This window comes from Melanerpes formicivorus, unplaced genomic scaffold (assembly GCF_026170545.1).
Source record: "Melanerpes formicivorus ecotype bairdi unplaced genomic scaffold, bMelFor1.0.p_v2 SCAF_26, whole genome shotgun sequence".
NCBI lineage: Eukaryota > Metazoa > Chordata > Aves > Piciformes > Picidae > Melanerpes > Melanerpes formicivorus.
The window spans coordinates 10,324,499-10,344,974 of NW_027142378.1; the positions used below are offsets into that span (position 1 = coordinate 10,324,499).

At 55.0% G+C, this 20,476-nt stretch overlaps 1 protein-coding gene across 2 annotated transcripts in view; it reads left to right on the forward strand.

The window, feature by feature from the left end:
* Positions 1–20,476, forward strand: part of LOC137448774 (phosphofurin acidic cluster sorting protein 1-like) — a 58,463-nt gene that overhangs the window by 21,147 nt on the left and 16,840 nt on the right. For both annotated transcript variants that reach the window (XM_068153618.1, XM_068153619.1), the window contains exons 2-3: positions 11,631–11,718; positions 19,568–19,657. In XM_068153618.1, the coding sequence (XP_068009719.1) occupies positions 11,631–11,718; positions 19,568–19,657 (178 nt within the window). The remainder of the gene's footprint in view (positions 1–11,630; positions 11,719–19,567; positions 19,658–20,476) is intronic.

Below are 20,476 nucleotides of genomic sequence, written 5' to 3' on the forward strand. Positions count from 1 at the left end.
CCTCTCTCCCTCTCTCCCTCTCTCCCTCTCTCCCTCTCTCCCTCTCTCCCTCTCTCCCTCTCTCCCTCTCTCCCTCTCTCCCTCTCTCCCTCTCTCCCTCTCTCCCTCTCTCCCTCTCTCCCTCTCTCCCTCTCTCCCTCTCTCCCTCTCTCCCTCTCTCCCTCTCTCCCCTCTCTCCCTCTCTCCCTCTCTCCCTCTCTCCCTCTCTCCTCCCTCTCTCCCTCTCTCCCTCTCTCCCTCTCTCCCTCCTCTCCCTCTCTCCCTCTCTCCCTCTCTCCCTCTCTCCCTCTCTCCCTCTCTCCCTCTCTCCCTCTCCCTCTCTCCCTCTCTCCCTCTCTCCCTCTCTCCCTCTCTCCCTCTCTCCCTCTCTCCCTCTCTCCCTCTCTCCCCCTCCTCCTCCCTCTCTCCCTCTCTCCCTCTCTCCCTCTCTCCCTCTCTCCCTCTCTCCCTCTCTCCCTCTCTCCCCTCTCTCCCTCTCTCCCTCTCTCCCTCTCTCCCTCTCTCCCTCTCTCCCTCTCTCCCTCTCTCCCTCTCTCCCTCTCTCCCTCTCTCCCTCTCTCCCTCTCTCCCTCTCTCCCTCTCTCCCTCTCTCCCTCTCTCCCTCTCTCCCTCTCTCCCTCTCTCCTCTCTCCCTCTCTCCCTCTCTCCCTCTCTCCCTCTCTCCCTCTCTCCCTCTCTCCCTCTCTCCCTCTCTCCCTCTCTCCCTCTCTCCCTCTCTCCCTCTCTCCTCTCTCCCTCTCTCCTCTCCTGTTCCACCGTCCCACCACCAGCTGGTAGAGGAATTCCACAGTTCAGGCACTTCTGGAGTAGTTTGTGCATTCAGCAGCCAGAGGGGCTGACAGCAGCCTTAAGCCTACGAGCCCTTTCTGATCCTGCAGGCCAGAGGGATCAGTGGTGTTCTCTGACTGAGGCTTCAGCTAGGTGTTTAATAGCAGCTGCTGAAGCTCAAGCTTTGAGAGCTGGTGGGAACAAGAGGTTCAGATGCCTCAGGGATGTTTCTGGGCTGTTGGAAAGTGCTGGAGAGCTGCTGTGCTCTGCATTATTGTCAGCCTTTATGAAGTGGACCTGAGGGCTCCTCGTTCCAGGAGGTCTGGGTTTGTGTTTTTCTTGTCTGCTGTGCTGAAGCAGCTCAGGCTACTTCTGTAACGCAGCAGGAGCTGTTTGTGCTGCACACAACGTGCCTGCTGCTTGGAAACCAGTGTGTGGAGTCTTCAGAGGTCTCCAGTCTGTCCTTTCCTCGGCTGGGAACACCTGAGGAATCTGTCGTGGTGCCAGTTCAAAGATCTGTTTTATGGCACCTTGACAGCCTGGGCCAGATGTCCCAGGTGCTCTGGTGTCTCTTGGAGAGCTTCCACTCATAATCCTGAGCCAGGCTGATCTCACTTAAGCTTGCAGTCCTGCTGCCAGAAAGCAGAGCAGCTGGCTGCCATCCAGGTGCCAGAATGTTGTGGAGGTGGTGGTCTCAGGTGATATGGGTCTGTACAGTTGCTGTGGCAACTTGCACTGATTCCCTCGAGCCCCAGCCTGGTTCTTGGCATCCCAACTGGCTTCTCTATTCATCCTGCTTGTGAGAGGGGGAGTTGGGGCTGAGCCTTGGGGCAGTGCCCCTGCTGGGCATGGACAGGCTGGAGAGATGGGTGGGGAGAACCCCAGTGACATTGAACAAGGGCTTGTGTAGAGTCCTGCATCTGGGGAAGAACAGCCCATGGATCAGTGCAGGCTGGGGGCTGACCCAATAGCAGCTCTGGGGAAAAGGACCTGTGAGTGCTGGTGGACAACAGGCTGAGCATGAGCTGGCAATGTGTCCTTGTGGCCAAGAAGGCCAACAGCATCCTGAGGTGCACTAAGAAAAGTGTGGCCAGCAGGTCGAGTGAGGTTCTCCTCCTACTCTACTCTGCTTTGGGGAGAGCTGATCTGCAGTATACTGTGATATTGTGTGCAGTTCTGGGCTCCCCAGTTCAAGAAGGACAAGTAACTACTACAGAGTCCAGTAGAGAGCCACTGAGATGTTGAGGGTCCTGGATCATGTACCTTCTGAGGAGAGGCTGAGAGAGCCACTGAGATGTTGAGGGTCCTGGATCATGTACCTTCTGAGGAGAGGCTGAGAGAACTGGGGCTGGTTAGCCTGGAGAAGAGGAGACTGTGCAGGGATCTCATTCATGCTGATCAATAGCTAAAGGGTGAGTGTCAGGAGGATGGAGCCAGACTCTTCTCAGTGGTCTCTAGAGAGACAGGATAAGGGGCAGCAGACACAAACTGGAGCCCAGGAGGTTCCACTTAAACATAAGGCAAAACTTCTTCACTTTGGGGATGGCAGAGCACTGGACCTGGCTGCCCAAAGAGTTTGTGGAGTCTCCTTCTCTGGAGGCATTCCAAACCCACCTGAATGGATCACAGTATCCCCAAGGTTGGAAGAGACCTCGAGGATCATCGAGTCCAACCTGGCACCACAGACCTCATGACTAAACCATGGCACCAAGTGCCACATCCAATCCCCTCTTGAACACCTCCAGGGATGGGGACTCCACCACCTCCCTGGGCAGCACATTCCAATGGCTAACAACTCTCTCTGTGAAGAGCTTTCTCCTCACCTTGAGACTAAACCTCCCCTGGCACAGCTTGAGACTGTGTCCTCTTGTTCTGGTGCTGGTTGCCTGGGAGAAGAGAGCAACTCCTTCCTGGCTACAACCACCTGTCAGGCAGTTGTAGAGAACTAACCTAGTTACCTAATACCTAACACCTCCTGACAACTAGACCATGGCTCCAAGTGCCACATCCAATCCTCTCTTGAACACCTCCAGGCATGGGGACTCCACCACCTCCCTGGGCAGCACATCCCAATGGCCAATTCCTCTTTCTGGGAAGAACTTCCTCTTCACCTGAGCCTAAACTTCCCCTGGTGCAGCTTGAGACTGTGTCCTCTTAAAGTACCTTTGGACTTAGTTTTATACAGCCTTGAGGTGTTCTGGGTATTGTCCATGTGTTACAAACACACCAGAGCAGCAAACACGTGCTCAGGACTTGAATGCCTGCAGAGCCTTTTAGTGATCTCAGAAACCACAGTTCTTAGTTCCCAGATGGAGATCCTTCTAGTGCCTGTGTGAGATGTTCCAGCACCCAGCACGGAGCCTGCATGCTGCAGAGACCATACATGGATGCTTAGTGGAGGGTACACAGCCACAGAATTGTTTCAGCTGGAAAAGTCCTCAAAGATCCTCGAGTCCAGCCATCAGCCCAGCACTGCCACGGCCACTGAGCCTTGCCCCAGGGTGCCATGCCTGCGCGTTTCTGGAACACCTCCAGGGGTGGCAACTCCACCACCTGCCTGGGCAGCCTGTGCCAATGCTTGGCCACTCTTTCAGGAAAGAGAATTTTCCTAATAGCCAACCTCAACCTCCCCTGGCACAGTTTCAGGCAGCACAAGTTCTGATCTTCGGTGTGGGCAGACGGCTGGGCACACACCAGTGTGTGAAGAGGGGCTGTGCAGGGGGAGCTCTGGCACAGTGGGATGGGATGGGATGGGATGGGATGGGATGGGATGGGATGGGATGGGATGGAATAGAACAAACCAGGTTGGAAAAGACCTTCAAGATCATCGAGTCCAACCTATTACCCAACACCACCTAATCAACTAACCCTTGGCACCAAGCACCCTATCAAGCCTCCTCCTGAACACCTCCAAGGATGGTGACTCCACCACCTCCCCAGGCAGCACATTCCAATGGGCAATCACTCTCTCTGTGTAAAACTTCCTCCTGACCTCCAGCCCAAACCTCCCCTGGTGCAGCCTGAGACTGTGTCCTCTTGTTCTGGTGCTGGTTGCCTGGGAGAAGAGACCAACCCCCACCTGGCTACAACCTCCCTTCAGGTAGCTGTAGAGAGCAATAAGGTCACCCCTGAGTCTCCTCTTCTCCAGGCTAAGCAACCCCAGCTCCCTCAGCCTCTCCTCACAGGGCTGTGCTCCAAACCCCTCCCCAGCTTTGTTGCCCTTCTCTGGACACCTTCCAGCAGGCCAACATCCCTCCTAAACTGAGGAGCCCTTTGCAGTCCATTTTGTGTCTCCTGGGTGTATCACAAGCACACCTGAGTGTCCATTCCCAAACTCCTGTGGGGATGATGAGAAGTGTCACAAATCAAGGGGCAGGGAATGGTGGTGAGGGAGCAGAACTGCTGCTGCTTGTTTCTGCTTCTGCTATTTCAGAGTCATCTCAAATATTTGTGTCACATCTCAGCTGTGCTCTGCCTCTCACTTGCCAAGGCTGGTTGCCTTAGTCACCAGGGCTTTGGTAACTAGGACAACAAGGTAGAAATAATGGTAATAACTTTCTCAACTGTTTCTGAAATCAGCTTCTATGAACAAGTATCATGCATGTGGGTGACTTGTGCCAGCAGCCTGTTCTCCCTCCCTGCCTGACACAGCCTGAAATCCTACTGGCAGCACTACCTTCACAGAGCTGTGTCCCAGTTGCCCTTCAGCAGCGTGAATGTTGCTGGCCTCTTCCTTCCTGGAGCATGGAAGCCTGAGCTGAAGCTGGGGCAAAATCTCAGGGTATCTAAGGCAAGCCCTTGGGGGCCAGCACTTGTTTGCTCACCACCTTGGTGGCAGATCCTGAGTGGGAGTGTGTCTGTTGGGATGGGCTGGAGGCTGGCTCTCCCAGCGCTGGCAGTAGCTGGTGGCTGCTATCAAGCCAGTGTCTTCCACAGTTACTGTCCTCTTCTGGAATAAGTATCTCTTTGTGGCTGAACCCTCCCCAAGATTATCCATGCAGCCTAATCTAGAGCTCAACTTCACGATCTGATTCTTTAAAAGAACTGTTCTGATGGATTCCCTCTGCCAACCAGCACCTGGATGGGGCTGCAGAGGATGCTGCTGCAGTGCATGCAGTGTTCCAGTTGGAGCTAGTGTCCCTGTATCTCATTGTAAGAGCACAGTCTCACAGCATCACCAAGGTTGGAAGAGACCTCAAAGACCATCAAGTCCAGCCTGTCACCACAGACCTCAGGACTAGACCATGGCACCAAGTGCCACATTCAGTCCCCTCTTGAACACCTCCAGGGATGGGGACTCCACCACCTCCCTGGGCAGCACATCCCAATGAGCAGTGCCTCTCTCAGTGAAGAACTTCCCCTCACCTCCAGCCTAAACTGTCTCATGGATAATTGTTGCCCACCAGGACTCCAAGGTCTGTGACTCCATGATCCATTACCTGGCAGTGCTGGATCCCCCCTCACACCTGACTGCTCTCACACACGTACTAAGTAGCTCTGATAGCTGTTGCTGGTGGTCACCAGCAGTTGCATCTGCTGGTGGAGATGCACATGGTGTTGTCCCTTCTCAGAACGTACTTATCTTGTAGGTGCACTTAACCCACCCTAGTGCCCTTTCCTGCCTGTTTTATCTCTCTGGGGTGTGGCCTGCTCATCCCTGTGCATCTGTTGTGTAGCTGTGGTAGTGCAAGGCTAGGAAACACACAGCTGAGCACAGAGGAGTGCTGAGTGCTCTTGGCAGAGAGCAGGATGTTGCTGGGAAGCCTCTGGGTGGCAGTCAGAGCTCCTGGGCAGAGCTGGTCCTTGCAGTGAGAAAGCTGCTTTTGTGTGTGTTTAGTGGAGCAGCTGGCTGCAGCAAGCTCGGGGGCACATTGCTCAGCAAGCTCAAGCTGTGCTGAGATCATCTGCCCAGAGATTAAAGGGCAAGGCACACTTCTGAGGGCTTGACTGGAGTGAGGCATGCCTGCTGAAGTGGGCACACACAGGGAGATGGTGATGGGTAGTGCAGTTAAGAATGGGCTGCCCAGTCAGCTGAGAACACTGAGGGCTGTTGGGGTGGGCTTCCTGTCCTGTGAGGATGGGAAACATGATGAAAAGGAGGTGGTCCAGTTCAGCACCGTGGTGCTGAGCTCCTGTTGAGTGTGCTGTAAAGACAGAACTTGCACTGACCTCTTTGAGTAGAGGCTGCAGTCAGTCTGGGATAGCACAAGGCTGTGAGGAGGGCTCTGGGCAGCTGCAAGCAGCCAGCCAGGGGAAGGTGGATTTATCTACCTGCAGGGCACTGTTTTCTTCCCTTTGCCTCCCATTTGTCCTGACTGAAGTTGGCATCTTGCTCTTGGTGATGTGTACCCTGCCAAGACTGGTGCTCTTTGCTGTCCCCAGCATGCCTTTGCTGTTGAGACCTTAGCTGATGACTGTGCACCTGACAGTGTTGAGCAGGGTGCCTGGAGGGCCAGTGCTGGGAAAGGTGGATGTGCTCAGGGGGGTGTAGGTGGCAGAACACAGGGATCCCCTTAAAGGCTGGGTGTCAGGAGGATGGGAGCAGGCTTTTTTCAGTGGTGCCCAGTGACAGCACAAAGGGCAACAGGCACAAACTTGAACATAGCAAGCTCCATCTAAACATGAGGAGGAACTTCTTTGAGGGTGACAGAGCACTGGAACAGGCTGCCCAGAGAGGTGGTTGAATCTCTGTCCCTGGAGACATTCAAAACCCACCTGGACATGTTGCTGTGTGACCTTCTCTGGGTGAGTCTGCCTTGGCAGGGGGCTGGACTCAATGATCTCCAGAGGTCCCTTCCAACCCCTACCATTCTGTGAGTCTCTGCTCCTGGCTGCTGCCACTGGAAATGATTGGTACAGATGTTCAGGAAGATAACCCTGCCCAGGTAGTGAGGCACCACTCCCCTGCAGCCAGTGAGCCAAGCACCAAATTCTTCTGCTGGCCCAGGGTGTCAGCAGAAACATGTTGACATGTCTGCTCACAGGGAGTGAGAGACCTGCTGGTGAGGTTTTATATCCCATTACTGACCAGGTGGGCCATGCAAAGAGCCCTTGTTGCTGACTTGGTTTACCCTCTAGCCTGCACCTTCCATGTGTGAACCTAGCAGAAGTGCTCCTGAGCTCCCCTGCTTTCTCAGTGCCTGAGTCCCATGCAAGAGGAGGCTCCTGCTTTACACAGAGGTGTACATTTCTCTGGCAGGCACCTTGGTCAGTTTGTGCCTGGGCTTTGGGTAGTCTTGCAGGGTTCTTCTGAAGCTACTGCTCCACCACTGTGTGCAGTGCACCCCCAAATCACAGAGTCATGGAATGCCAGGGATTGGAAGAGACCTCTGGAGATCATCAAGTCCAACCCCCCTGCCAAAGCAGGATCACCTCTGGCAGGTCACAGATTTGGCAGGGGGCTCAGACTCAATCTCCCAAGGTCCCTTCCAGCCCACCCACCCCCCCAGTCTGGTGATTCTAGGTTTCAAAGTATGACTTCAGTGTCTAAGAACATCTGGAAGAAAGTTCCCCTTTGGAGGTTTTCCTGCTGTCAGTGAGCTCAATGACTTCCTGAGTTTGATCCAGGCAGCCAGCACCAGAACAAGAGGACACAGTCTCAGGCTGTGCCAGGGGAGGTTTAGGCTGGAGGTTAGGAAGAAGTTCTACACAGAGAGAGTGATTGCCCATTGGAATGGGCTGCCTGGGGAGGTGGTGGAGTCACCATCACTGGAGGTGTTCAGGAGGAGACTTGATGGGGTGCTTGGTGCCATGGTTTGGTTGTTTAGGTGGTGTTGGATTGGTTGATGGGTTGGACACGGTGATCTTGAAGGTCTCTTCCAACCTGGTCTGGTCTGGTTCTATTCTATTCTATTCTATTCTATTCTATTCTATTCTATTCTATTCTATTCTATTCTATTCTATTCTATTCTATTCTATTCTATTCTATTCTATTCTCCTCATGCCAACCCCATCTTACTTTGCTGTCATGCTGATGCTGAGCTGCAGGGAAGTTAGGGCTTGCTTAGCTGAGCTGAGTCGCTGTGCCTGCCGTGCCCCTCAGCCAGGGCTGGTGCTGTTGGGGTGCATGTGTTTGTCTGTATGTCCAGGTCTTCCTCTTGGGGTTGCCCTCACCAACTTACAACTCACCAACCACAAAACTCAGTGACTGAGGGGGGAGGGAAGAGGGGGAGTCACACAGTGATCAGCTGTGGGCAGGATCCTGGGGCAGCTGCTGTGAGGTTTTGCCTGAAACGTTCAGAGAGCCAAACCATTCTGATCCCTGTGGATCGATCCTGCCCTGCAGAGCTCTGCAGGGATTAGTGTGAGCCCCATTGCTGTCCAGTACTGGAGCTCAACAGCTAGCAGTGACACAGATCTGGGTGGTGGAGGGGTTGGTTAAGTAACAGATCAAAAGAGGGTCATCAGGGACAGCCGAGCTGCTAGGGAGCACTCTGAAAAGCTGCTGTGCCCTTGCGTTGCAAACAAACACACTGAGAATCCAGAACGTGCCTGCTGGTCCCAGGGGAGGGGCAGTGGTGGCTGTGAAAGCACTCTTTTGAGCAGGGGGGTTGGAGTTCCAGCTGCACCTGAGCTAATGGGAGTGTTGAATGCTGAAGTGTGAGAAGAGGATGGAAATGATTGTTTCCCTCTGCCCTGCTCTCCTGAGACCCCACCTGGAGTACTGCATCTGGTCCAGGGGTCCCCAGCACAAGAAGGGCTTGGAACTGTTGGAGCAGGTTCTGAGGAGGGCCACAAAGATGAGCAGAGGGCTGGGGCACCTCCCTCATGGGTGCAGTCTTGGGAGAGTTGGAGCTGTTCAGCCTGGAGAAGGGAAAGCTCCAGGGAGATCTTATAGCAGCTTTCCAGTCTCACAGTATCACCAAGGCTGGAAGAGACCTCAGAGATCATCAACTCCAACCTGGCACCACAGACCTCATGACTAAACCATGGCACCAAGTGCCACATCCAATCCCCTCTTGAACACCTCCAGGGATGGGGACTCCACCACCTCCCTGGGCAGCACATTCCAGTGGCTAACAACTCTCTCAGTGAAGAACTTTCTCCTCACCTCCAGCCTAAACTTCCCCTGGCGCAGCTTGAGACTGTGTCCTCTTGTTCTGGTGCTGGGTGCCTGGGAGAAGAGACCAACCCCCACCTGGCTACAACCTCCCTTCAGGTAGTTGTAGAGAGCAATAAGGTCTCCCCTCATTTAGCCTTCAGGCTAAGCAACCCCAGCTCCCTCAGCCTCTCCTCACAGGGCTGTGCTCAAGGCCTCTCCCCAGCCTTGTTGCCCTTCTCTGGACACCTTCAAGTCCCTCAATGTCCTTCTTGAACTGAGGGGCCCAGAACTGGACACAGGACTCAAGGTGTTGCCTAACCAGTGCAGAGTACAGTACCTGAAGGGGGCCTCCAAGAAAGACTTTTGACAAGGGCTTGTAGTGGTAGAATGAGAGGGAATGGCTTTGAGCTGGAAGAGAGCAGATTTAGACTGGAGATTAGGAAGAAATTCTTTCCAGTGAGGGTGGTGAGACACTGGAACAGGTTGCCCAGGGAGGTTATGGATGCTCCCTCCCTGGAGGTGTTCAAGGCCAGGCTGGATGAAGCCTTGAGGAGTCAGGTCTGGTGGAGGGTGTCCTTGCCAGTGCAGGGGCAGTTGGAACTAGGTGATATCACTGCAAGGTCCCTTCCAACCCAACCCATTCTATGACTCTATGAAACCAGGGCCAGAGTGTAGGATCTTCCACTATGTAAAAGAGATCCTGACAACTGTAGAAGGGTAGGAAAAGAAGGCAGGAGTTTAAAAGTCCCTCCTCAGAGGTGAAAGAGCTGCCCAAGTGGGCAGAGCTGATCTGCATGCAGGTATTGGTGGTACTCCTGAGTGCCTCAGGGAGCAGCACAGAGGAGCTAATGAGTGAATTAATTTGGCTGAGGAGCACGTCTGTACAGCCAGAACAGCTGCCAGGTGGAACTGTAATAGTTCAGTATCCTCAAATTAAGACTGGCTGTCCTTATGGAAGGTGGAATCTTCTGGGGAGAGCTTTGCCATGCAGGTAGCTGCCACAACGAGATCAGTGCTGCAGGGAAAACCTGAGATGATGTTCTGCCCTGATCTTACACAGGCAAGCCTCACTCCTCTCTGTGACTTGTCTAGGAACTAGGAACAGTAAAAGGCAGCAGTGGTTAGTGGTGGTGGTGTTAGCTAAGCTTAGACTCTTAGCAAGCTTTTCCTGGTGTAGTTGCTGTGCTCCCAGTCCTGTCCTCCTGCTGCAGAGGTGGCTTCCTTGTCTGTGGCCATGCTCCCTGTGTCTCACACCTAACCTTGCCTAACCTTTCTGGGGAGTGAGAGGCTTACCTTAGGGGATAAAACCTCACCCATCCCCACAAGCTCAGAGGGGAAGGGTGAAGAGAGATGGGATCACTGGTTGCTGTGCTGGGGTGCAGAGGGGATGGAAGCTTTCGGGTGCCATGGCCCTGGGCTTTGGCTGGAGGAGTCCAAAGCATCTGGCATCTGATCTCTGCTCTGCACCATACCCTGCTGTCCCAGTGCAAAAACTGAGCAGCAGGGCTCCACCAGGAGCAAGTTCTGCACCATGAGGGTGGTGGAACACTGGAACAGGTTGCCCAGGAAGGTGGTTGAGGCCCCTTCCCTGGAGATATCTAAGGTGAGGCTCAAGGAGGCCCTGGGCAGCCTGATCTAGTTGGGGATGTCCCTGCTGAGTGCATGGAGGTTGGACTGGATGACCTCTGGAGGTGCCTTCCATCCAGGACCATTCTGTGATTCTGGGATCACACTCCAGCAAACCTTCTGCACAAGCTAAGATCATTTTAGCAGGCAGGGCAGGAACATGGTAGGAGGTGAGTGCTTGCTAAGCCCTAAACCCACCCTGTAGTATGGCTTCTGTCCTTCCTTTTCCAGTACCATTCCACCTCTGGGCTGCTCTGCACCCTTGCTGTCCTTTAGCATAGCAAGAGCAGGTTCTTTTCCTCCTTAGCAACCACAGAGAAAGCAGGGGGAATAGATGTGGCCCTGAGAGTGCACACTTTGTCAGAGACAAAGGTGTTTGGGAGTATCCCATCTGCTTTCTGGGAAGGGTGGCCTGAGCCTTAGGTGCAGCACAGTGGTGTCCCCAAAACTGCTGGGTGCCATTGGCTGCAGCAATGCAGACAGTGAGTGCAGAGCACATGAAGAGCAGGAGCATGCCAGTGTTGCTTGGAAAGAACTGGCTGACCTGTGCTCCCTGAGGCAAGTGCTGTCTTGGTGGGACTGCTGCTGCAGGCTCCCAAGGCAGGAGGTTGGGGTGGCTGGCTGGCTCACAGGCACTGCCTAATCCTTGGAGCAGCAAAAGTAGCTCTTCTCACTCAGCCTCAGGCTCCTGGCACTGCCACTTTCCCTACTGAATTCCCAGTGCTGTAGGAGGCTTCCTGCTGGCTCCCAGCTTCCCCAGTCAGTTCAGTGTGGTGCTGTGCAGGAGCAGAGCCGGGCTGGGATGCCTGCATGCCAGCGTTTGCCTCAGCTGTGTGTCCAGAGTGGGCTGAAGTGCTTTGGGTTATAAATAAACAGCGCTGGGGCCAAGGTAGATTTCAGCAGAGCTGGCAACAGCCCTGCTGGGGAAGGGATGTCTTTGCCACATGGCCTGCTATTGGACTTCCTGTTGCATGCTAATCCCTTAAGCCTGCTTTAGCTCTGTTAATTTTCCTTCTCCCCTCTTTCCCCCCCCAGAGGGCTGTCTCAGGGGCACGTGAATGCCAGTGTTCCTTGGCCAAGCTTGTGCCTGCCGCGGGGCCAAGCATCCAGGCTTGCCTTCCGAGCACCAGCTACCATGTGGCAGGGCCCCAGGGATGGTGGTGCCTGAATGTGTCCAATTCTCTCTGTCTTACAGGCTCTGCAGTCTGCGCCTGAAGAAGCTCACAGTGCTGAAGGAGCTGGACAAAGAGCTGAGCTCTGTGCTTATCGCTGTGAAGATTCAGGTAGGCTTCCCTCCTCCTGCTGCCTGCGGGCAGCAAGCCCCTCCTTGGACTCTCTGAAGTGCTGCTCTGTGTGTCCCTTGCCTTGTCCCAGCACCTTGCTTCTCTCCTGGTTAGCAGCCCTGGGGAGATTTTGGCTCTCAGGCAGGTGGGAATGATCCCCTGGGGAGAGCAGCAAGCTGTCTGTGGTGCTGGGATGGATCTGGTTAGGCCTCTGTCCCGGGGCAGTGTATGCCTTGCATCCCTGCCTGCCTCAGCCAAGGGCCTCCTCTCAAGCTGCTGGTGGGAGTTTGGCATTCCCTGCCTCACCATTCCTCACCCTTCAGACAAGCTCAGGGCTGAGTGGTTCATGGTAGTGCCCTCCATCCCCTTCTCCTCCCTGGGGAGTGGAAGGTGGGAAGGGAGGAGGGCAGGGGCTCAGCAGCTCCGTGCATGACTTCTGCTGACCTTTGCACCTTGTGTGAGCTCACTGCTGCATCTGCTGTCCCCTCCCTTGCTCTCTGCAGCCCAGCTAGGCCTGGTGCCTCTACTCAGAGTCAGGCAGAGGGGAGAGGGGAGGATCTTTGCCACCAAGGGGAGAGGGAGTTTGCACACATCTTGGTATGTGTGATCCTCCCTCCTTTCCTCTCTGGAGCTGGTGATGAAGAGATGGGTCTCTGTCGGTGCAGGCACATCCTCTGTGCTTGTGAAAGGACAGGCAGATGCCTCTGAGTGTGCTGTGCCCACCACAGCTCCCCTTAACCTTCCTTCTGGTGGTGTCCTTCCTTCGTTCTTGTCAGCCGGCGGACAAGCTGCTGATCCCTTGGAAAGCATCATGGGGCAGCAGCTCAGCAGCTCTGCGCTCTCACACAGCTCTCTGTGCCACACACACATTAGGATCTAAATCCTGGATTAGTGCTGGAAGCTGCAGCTATTAGTGGAGCTCTGGGAGCCAGGGTTTGCCTTCGTGACAGAGCTGATTCCCTGGCCGCGACGGGACCGACAGCAGAATGTGTGAAGCCCGGGGCCAGGAGGATGCTGTGCTCCACACTCAGTGGTCAGTGTCCCACTTGGCTGGCCTTGCCATCAGTGCCCTTCAGCAGGGCTGAAAGCACTGAGCTTTTGGCCCCAAGACCTGTGCCCCTTTGGTGCAAGCCTTAGCAGGGAACCAGTCTGGTCCCTGGAAATGCCTGAGTCATCTGTGCTGGGCTACAGGGGACAGCAGCGCGGCACGGGGGGGCTGGGAACCAGCTAGAGGCCATCAGTCCTCTCTCACTGGGATGGCTAAGCTGGTCCCTTGCTCCTTGTACTTCCTGCACTGTCAGCCTAACTTGTCTGTGCTTCCCTGAGCTGGGAGAAGCTCTGAGCTTCTGTGCATCCCTCTTTATTCTGGGGCTGCCATGTCCTGAGCATGTCTGTCCTCAGCTGCCTCCTCTCCCAGGCACTGCAAATAGGAGGCTGTGAAAGAAGCTGTACAGGGGGACTGCAGCTCTTTCAAACAGGTCACCTCCCTCCTTGCCACACACCAGCCTTGCACCCTGTTGGCTGAAGAAATTGCCAAGCCTCAGCAGTGACTGTTTGAGGACACAGGGACTGTGAAGATGGAATGGAGACTTCATTCAGGGTCTTAAACATGGTCCCCTCCTCTCTGTGTGGCCACATTCCTGTGGCTGCATGCTGGGGGAGGCTCCTTGCAAAGCTGAAGGGGACTGGGGCAGAATGCTGCTGCCCTCATTACCCTGTGGCTGGGCACTCATTGTGGGAGTTGGGTGGATTTGTTGACCTCCCCACCTGCCTGACCAGCCACCTGGGCAGGGTTGGGAACTGCTGAGCCTTCCTGGGTGGAAGGCAGATGGAAGCCGAAGGCAGCTTCAGCGCAGCCTGCCCACGGAACGGTCTCAGATGGATCCGTCCCTCCCTCTCCTCTCCTAGGTAACAGATGAGTCATGCTAGCAAGGAGCTGTTTGAAGGCTGCCCAGTGAGTGCTGCCATCTCCATCTTTTGGATGGAAACAGCTGATGCATGTAATTTGTGGAGGTCCTGTGAGCTCCCAAGGGGGCAGCTGAGGACCAGTGGAAAGAGGAGCGCTGTTTTCTCTCGTTTCAGTAGTGCCTCTGTTGGGTTAAGCAAGCTTTCCTATCAGGAAGTTGCTGTTTGGAAGGGCAGGTTGCATGGAAACAAAGCTCTGACCCTGTCTAAGTGGGGCTGGTGCCAAGACAGCAGCCCTGGTGCTGGCAGGACAGCCTGCCCAGTGAATGTACGTGACCCAGAGGGTAGGGTGAGCCTGTCTAGCATATCTGATCTCCTCACAGCCACGGTGCCCTTCCTGTCTCAAAAGGCAGCTTCCAAGTGTGGGATGTGCCCTGGTGAGGCCACATCTGCAACACCATGTGCAGTTTGGGACTCCCCAGTTCAGAAAGGACAGAGACTTGGTGAGAGGCTACAGAACAGGGTTACAAAGCTGCTGAGGGGACTGGGACAGCTCTCTTGTGAGGAGAGACTGAGAGAACTTGGTCTTTTTAGTCTGGAAAAGAGAAGACTGAAGTGGGATCTCATCAGTGCTGAGAAATACTGAAAGGGGGTCAGGAGGATGGGACCAGGCTTTCTCCAGTGGTGCCCAGTGACACAGGACAAAGGGTAATGGGCACAAACTAGGACATAGGGAGTTCCAGCTAAACATGAGGAGGAACTGCCTTAGATGAAAGGTGGCAGAGCCCTGGAGCAGGCTGCCCAGAGAGGTGGTGGAGTCTCTTTCTCTGGAGACCTTCAAGACCTGCCTGCTGTGTTCCTGCCCCAGATGAACCTGCCTTGGCAGGGCTTGGACTAGATCATCTCTAGATGTCCCTTCCAACCCCTAACATCCTGTGATTCTCTTGTGGTTTTAACAGCTCTACTTTCATAGCTCCCCCTCTCTTCAGGCAAGGGTCCTTGGGTTGTTTGTGCCTTGCACAGCAGCCTCACTGGTCTGGAGCAGTGAGTTAAAGAGACCTGTGAATCAGAGAGGTTAAAAACCTGTTGGGAAACTCCATGCATAAATGTGAGCCCTCTTGGATGTGCTCCTGTGTGACCTGGAGGTGAGCCTGCCTTGGCAGGGGGATTGAACTTGATGATCTCCAGAGGTCCCTTCCAGCATGAAGCAGCAGTCTGAGCTACTGCCAGTGAGGGGACTTGCACCCATACCACAAGTGGCTTTTAAGCTTTCATCCCTTGCTGTTTGTGCAGCTGCTGTAGAGTGTTTCCTTCTGTGTATTGTTCAGCATGGCATTAAGTCCATCAAGGTGCAGATATCTGCTGTGGCCTCTTGACTGAGGATGGCTGTGAAGGGACACCTGGCTCTCCTTCTCAGCAGAGAGAAGTACTGTAATGTAGAAACACCCAGTGCTGGGCTGTGAATAGAGGCAACAACCAAAGGAAGAAGGAAACAAGCTCCAGTACTTGCAGAACATTTAGCTTCTGTGACAGGTGCTGTGGGAGATATGCAAATCCTCTTGCCACTGCATGCAGGATGTGGCTCAGGGTCAGCCCTGGCTGCTGCTCTGGAGGGGTGATGCTGGCAGCCCCTGACTGGTGACCCAGAGCGTGTGCTGCAGGCCAGGCCAGACTGAGAAGCTTGTTTGCCTCTGCCAGGCCTGCCTGCTGCAGGAACTGGGATGGTTTTGTGCTGCTTCTTGATATGCATGGAAGGTTCACCTGGGTTTGTGTCTACACCTCACTCCTGCTTTGTTTCTAATCTACTCACAGAATTTTCCTGCCTTGCCTGAGCAATCTCAGCCGTCACCTACGTTTGCTGATGGTGTTTAGTGGGCTGTCCTCTCCCCAGATGGCCTCAAGTTGCACCACAGGAGATGAGGAAAAATTAGGTTTGGAGATGAGGAAAAATTTCCTCACCCCAAGGGTCATGGGGCACTGGAACAGGCTGCCCAGGGAAGTGGTGAAGCCACCATGGCTGGGGGTGTTTGGATAAGGTGCTTAGGGACGTGGTCTAACAGCTGTGTACAGGCAGATGTTAGGTTGTGGTTGGACTGGATGACCTTAGGGTCTTTTCCAACCAGGCACAGCAGGTGTGATTCATGCACCTCTAGCTGAGTGGTGCTTTGCTGTCTCCCCTGGCCTGCTCTCCAAAGCTATGTGAGTTCTCTCCTTCTCCAGGTTTTACATGCTCTTCTAACCTCAGCTCTGCAGTTTAACCAGAACCTTCAGGACAGATTCATACTGGGGACTTTCACCTTGCAAACCAGACTTTGGCATCAGCCATTGGAATTGTCTCCCCTGGGAAGTGAAGTCCCCCAACAGCCTGAGAGGGTGCTGAGCCATCTCATCTAAACTATGGCTTTGCCCACAAAGCTTGGGCCAGGTGATCCTGGAGGTCCCTTCCAACCTGGTACTCTATGTGTCTAACCTGGTGTACAGATCATGCACCTCTGCACAGGAGTGAGAGCTCCTGTATGTCTTCAGCCTATCAGGCAGTGGAGATCTGTGACCACAACCTTTCTTTTGTTGCTCTTCACTTCCTTGACAGTCTTGGTGAGCTGTGAGCTTTGCTTTACCAGCCTGATGCTACATTCTCCTCTTCCTGATGGTGATACTCCACTGTCCTGCTGAGAAATCTCTCTTGCCTGACATGACTCAAATTGCACAGCAGCTGAGCTACATCAGGTGCTCAAGGCCAAGTCCAGTTAAGGTTTTCCTTTCTCAGGGATGGAAAACTCTGTTCTGTGTCCAAGGTTTGACCACACTCAGAGGAAGAAAAATCCCAGCATCTAATGGTAATCTCCCATGTTCCAGCCCATTCATGTGGCTCTTCACTCTGTCCCTGTGCACCTCTGAGAGGTCACTTCTGTCTTCTCTGCACTCTCCTGCTAAGTGTCTGCAGGCATCAGCAAAGTGCCCCTTCAGCCTCTCTTTTTCCAGCTGAACAAACCCAGGTCACTTAGGGCCCTCCCTGTGCTCCAGCCCCTGACCATCCTGATGTCATCTATTGGACTTCCTCCAGTCTGTCAGTGTCTTGTACTGGGGAGCCCACTCTGGCTCTGGAATCCAGTTGTGGTGTGTCTAGTGCTGTACAGAGAGGGGGAATCCCTCTTCTCTGCCTGCACATTTGCTGAGGCTGAGGTTGGTGTAATTGCTGCAACAGGACATGCTGCCCATGTAGAGGCATCTTGATGCCCCCCCCCAGCATCCCCCTTGTCCCTTTCTGCAGAGCCTTTCCTTCTGTCTGGGGCTCTTCCTTGGCAGACAAGTTGTGGGATGTCCTAGGAAAGGAGGACTTTGATTTTTGCCTTTATTGACTCTCCTGAGGTTTGTGTTGACCTTACTAGGAGCCCCAAGTTGTTCTTAACTGCCTGTAGCTGATCAGCAGATGAAATCCCTCAGCTGCCAGTTTCTAAGCTGTTCCATTGGAGCAGGGCTGGTTCCTGGTGGGTTGTGGTTTGCTCTTGGAGGTGATCAGTGTTTCCTACTGGGTATGTTGAGTGCCATCCATTTCATGGAACCTGGCATACCTAGCAGGCTGAACTTGAGCTTTAGGTAGTGGCTTTACCTTGCTGAGAGGGCTGTGCCTCATGTATGGACTCCCCTGCTCTGGCCAGCCTGATCTAGTTGGGGTGTCCCTGCCCATGGCAGGGGGGTTGGAACTGGCTGATCCTTGTGGTCCCTTCCAACCCTGACTGAGTCTATGATACTATGACACCTTTAAGACTCAGCTAGACAGGGTGCTGGGCTGTCTCATTTAATCTAGACCATTGCCTAGAAAGCTTGGACCAGATGATCCTTGGGGTCCCTTCCAGCCTGGCACTCTGTGATTCTGCAGTACAATGTCTAAGACCTTCTTCTACCTCATGTCCTAAGTGCTGTGCTCCATGGTACCCTGGGAGCTGGCCCTCTGGCTAAGCTTAGGCACTATGATCTTCCTCTCCCTGTGTGAGCTCCACAGGCCAGGCATCTCCTAGGGCTTGGAGCTCAGCCAGGATGCAGCCTCCTAGGTCATTGCACCCATAAAGAGCTGTCCCAGACCTAAAAAGTGCTGCTGTTCAGGGGTCTCTGAGCCCTGCTGCTGCTCCTTTCAACCTGACCTGTGAATGTCTTTGGAACATCTCTCCTGGGAGGAAAGGCCGAGAGACCTGTGCATGCCTTCAGCCTGGGCTGTTTAGCCTGGAGGAGAGAGGACTGAGAGGAGATCTTACTGATGTTTACAAATACCTGAAGGGTGGGTATCAGGAAGGGGCCAGGCTCTTTTTGATGGTGTGCTGTGATAGGACAAAGAGCAATGGACACAAGCACCAGCAAAGAAGTTCCACCTCAACACTGTGAGGGTCACAGAGCGCCGGAACAGGCTGCCCAGAGGCCTTGTGGAGCCTCCTTCTCTGCTTTCCAGCTCCATCTGGATGTCTTCCTGTGTGACCTGCCCTGGGTGATCCTGCTTTTGACTCACTGATCTCTAGGGTTCTGTTCCAACTGCTGCCACTCTGCTAAGGAGCCAGCCTCTGTCCTAGTTCTTACAATGCCACGTGGGCATGCACTGGGGTTTCGCTGGAGCTGGTTGTGTAGCTTCCCCAGTGCTGCCAGTAACACACAGGACAGCAATACTTATGAAGCAGTCACTTGTTGGATACCCCACCCAGGCTGTCCTCCCCTTCCCTCTGCTGAAGCTCTGTCCCCAGAAATAGCATCTTGAAGAGGAAGAATTGCACCAGGAGGTGTTTGGGTGAAAGGAAAACCTCCGTGGTGGGTAAGCAAACGTGCCGAAGTGCATGGTGCCTGGCGTGGTGGCCACCTGTAATTCCTTGGTAAAGAAGAGCTCAGGAAGGAAGAGTCAGCATGCTCCTGGCCAGGGAAGCTCACAGATGGTGGAGGGGATGAGCCTCTGCCTCTGCTTGCTTTCTGCTTTAGGAAGACCTTTCACAGGGAAGCCTCACTGCTGGCACACGCGCTGGCAGCGCGGTGCAGGCCGCTCAGCCTGGGCCTCTTGGAGACACGAGGGAGAGCTTTGCTGGAGCTTGGCTTTGCTGGGCTACTGGTGAGAGCACAGTGCTGCAGGACTGCAAAGTGGGGAGGCCTTCCTTGCCTCTCTTCCAGAGGCTGTTTTATTCCCTTGCCAGCAGAGGTAACAGCAGCCAGGGGCTCAAGGAAAGGCCCTAAAACAGCACCACCCAGGCTTGAGGAACCTGCTGAAGGTTCCATCAGCAGACTCCTTTGGTGTTCTGTGGGTGCTGGAGCACCCCTGTGCCCATAGCCACTCTGACTGCAGAGCAGATGTAGCTCTGGTCTCTTCTGTGATGCCACCAGCATACTCCTGTCCTGAGTTCTGGGGCTGCTATCTCATTTGCAGTGGAGATGAAGAGCTGGGGTCTCTAACCTCACCTAACTGTGGCCAAATCTAGGGTTTGTCTCTGACCACAGCCAACTCAAGATCCTGCTCTTCACAGCATCTGTCAAGATCCAAGGGAAAAGAGTGAGGATGCAGTGAGGCCCTGGGAAGGGGCAGCATATGTCAAGTGGGACTCAGTTTCCTTGAACCTATGTGCTTGGCTTTGATGCCTCTGCTCAGTAGCTCACAGTTTAAGTTAAGGAGCATGCACAGAAGCAGTGAAGGCTGGTGTGTAGGAAGAGCTCTTCTGGCCTCTCTCCTTGTCTCCTGCAGTCAGTGTCTCGGCTTACTGGTCCATTCACGGGGAGGAGGGCAAAAGTGAGGAGCCACCATAGGCTGCTGTATACTTGGAGCGGCTCTCACAGCCCTGAGGGGACACAGCCAGCAGGCATGGGCCTCTTGGGAAGCCTGAGGGTTGTGCCAGCCTGCAGCCAAGAGAGCCAAGCGGGGCCCGTGGGCAGGCTGCTTCAGCTTAGCTGTGAGCTTCTTGTTGCACTCTTGTTGCAGGGTTCAAAGCGAGTCCTGAGGTCGAATGAATACATCCTCCCACCCGGCGGCCTCATGGAGACTGAGCTGGAGCTGACCTTCTCCCTGCAGGTACCTGCTGCTGCCTGGCCCCTGGGGCTCCCCCCGGGGCTCCCCTTGCAGGCTGCTGCCCTCACTGGCCGCTGCCCTCTCCGGCCGCTGCCCTCTCTGGCCGCTGCCCTCGCTGGCCGCTGCCCTCTCCGGCCGCTGCCCTCTCCGGCCGCTGCCCTCGCCAGCTGCTGCCCTCTCCAGCCGCTGCCCTCACCTGCCGCTGCCCTCTCCTGCCACTGCCCTCGCCGGCCGCTGCCCTCTCCGTCCGCTGCTCTCTCCAGCCGCTGCCCTCGCCTGCCGCTGCCCTCTCTGGCTGCTGCCCTCTCCGGCTGCTGCCCTCTCCGGCCACTGCCCTTGCCAGCCACTGCTCTCTCCGGCCGCTGCCCTCTCCGGCCGCTGCTCTCGCCAGCCACTGCCCTCACCTGCTGCTGCCCTTACCTGCCGCTGCCCTCACTGGCCGCTGCCCTCTCTGGCTGCTGCCCTCTCCGGCTGCTGCCCTCTCCGGCCACTGCCCTCGCCAGCCACTGCTCTCTCTGGCTGCTGCCCTCGCCTGCCACTGCCCTCGCTGGCCGCTCCTTGGCATGCGCGGCTCTGGGGGCTCGGCCTCTGAGGTGGGGCCTCAGATCCTAACAGCATCGATTCCTGCTGCTGGCCAGCTGCTCCATGGCCCCAGGGGCTGCTTAGCTGGCCATGGGGGTCTGAAGGAGGCTGCAGGGTGTAGGTGGCTTGGAGAGGCTCCTCAGAGCTCAGCAGGTCAAACCCTGCCGGGCGTCGGCACCGAGGAAGGGCTTTTTCTACCTGTGTGCCACGCTAAGCCCTCTGCCTTCTTTCCTGTGCTTC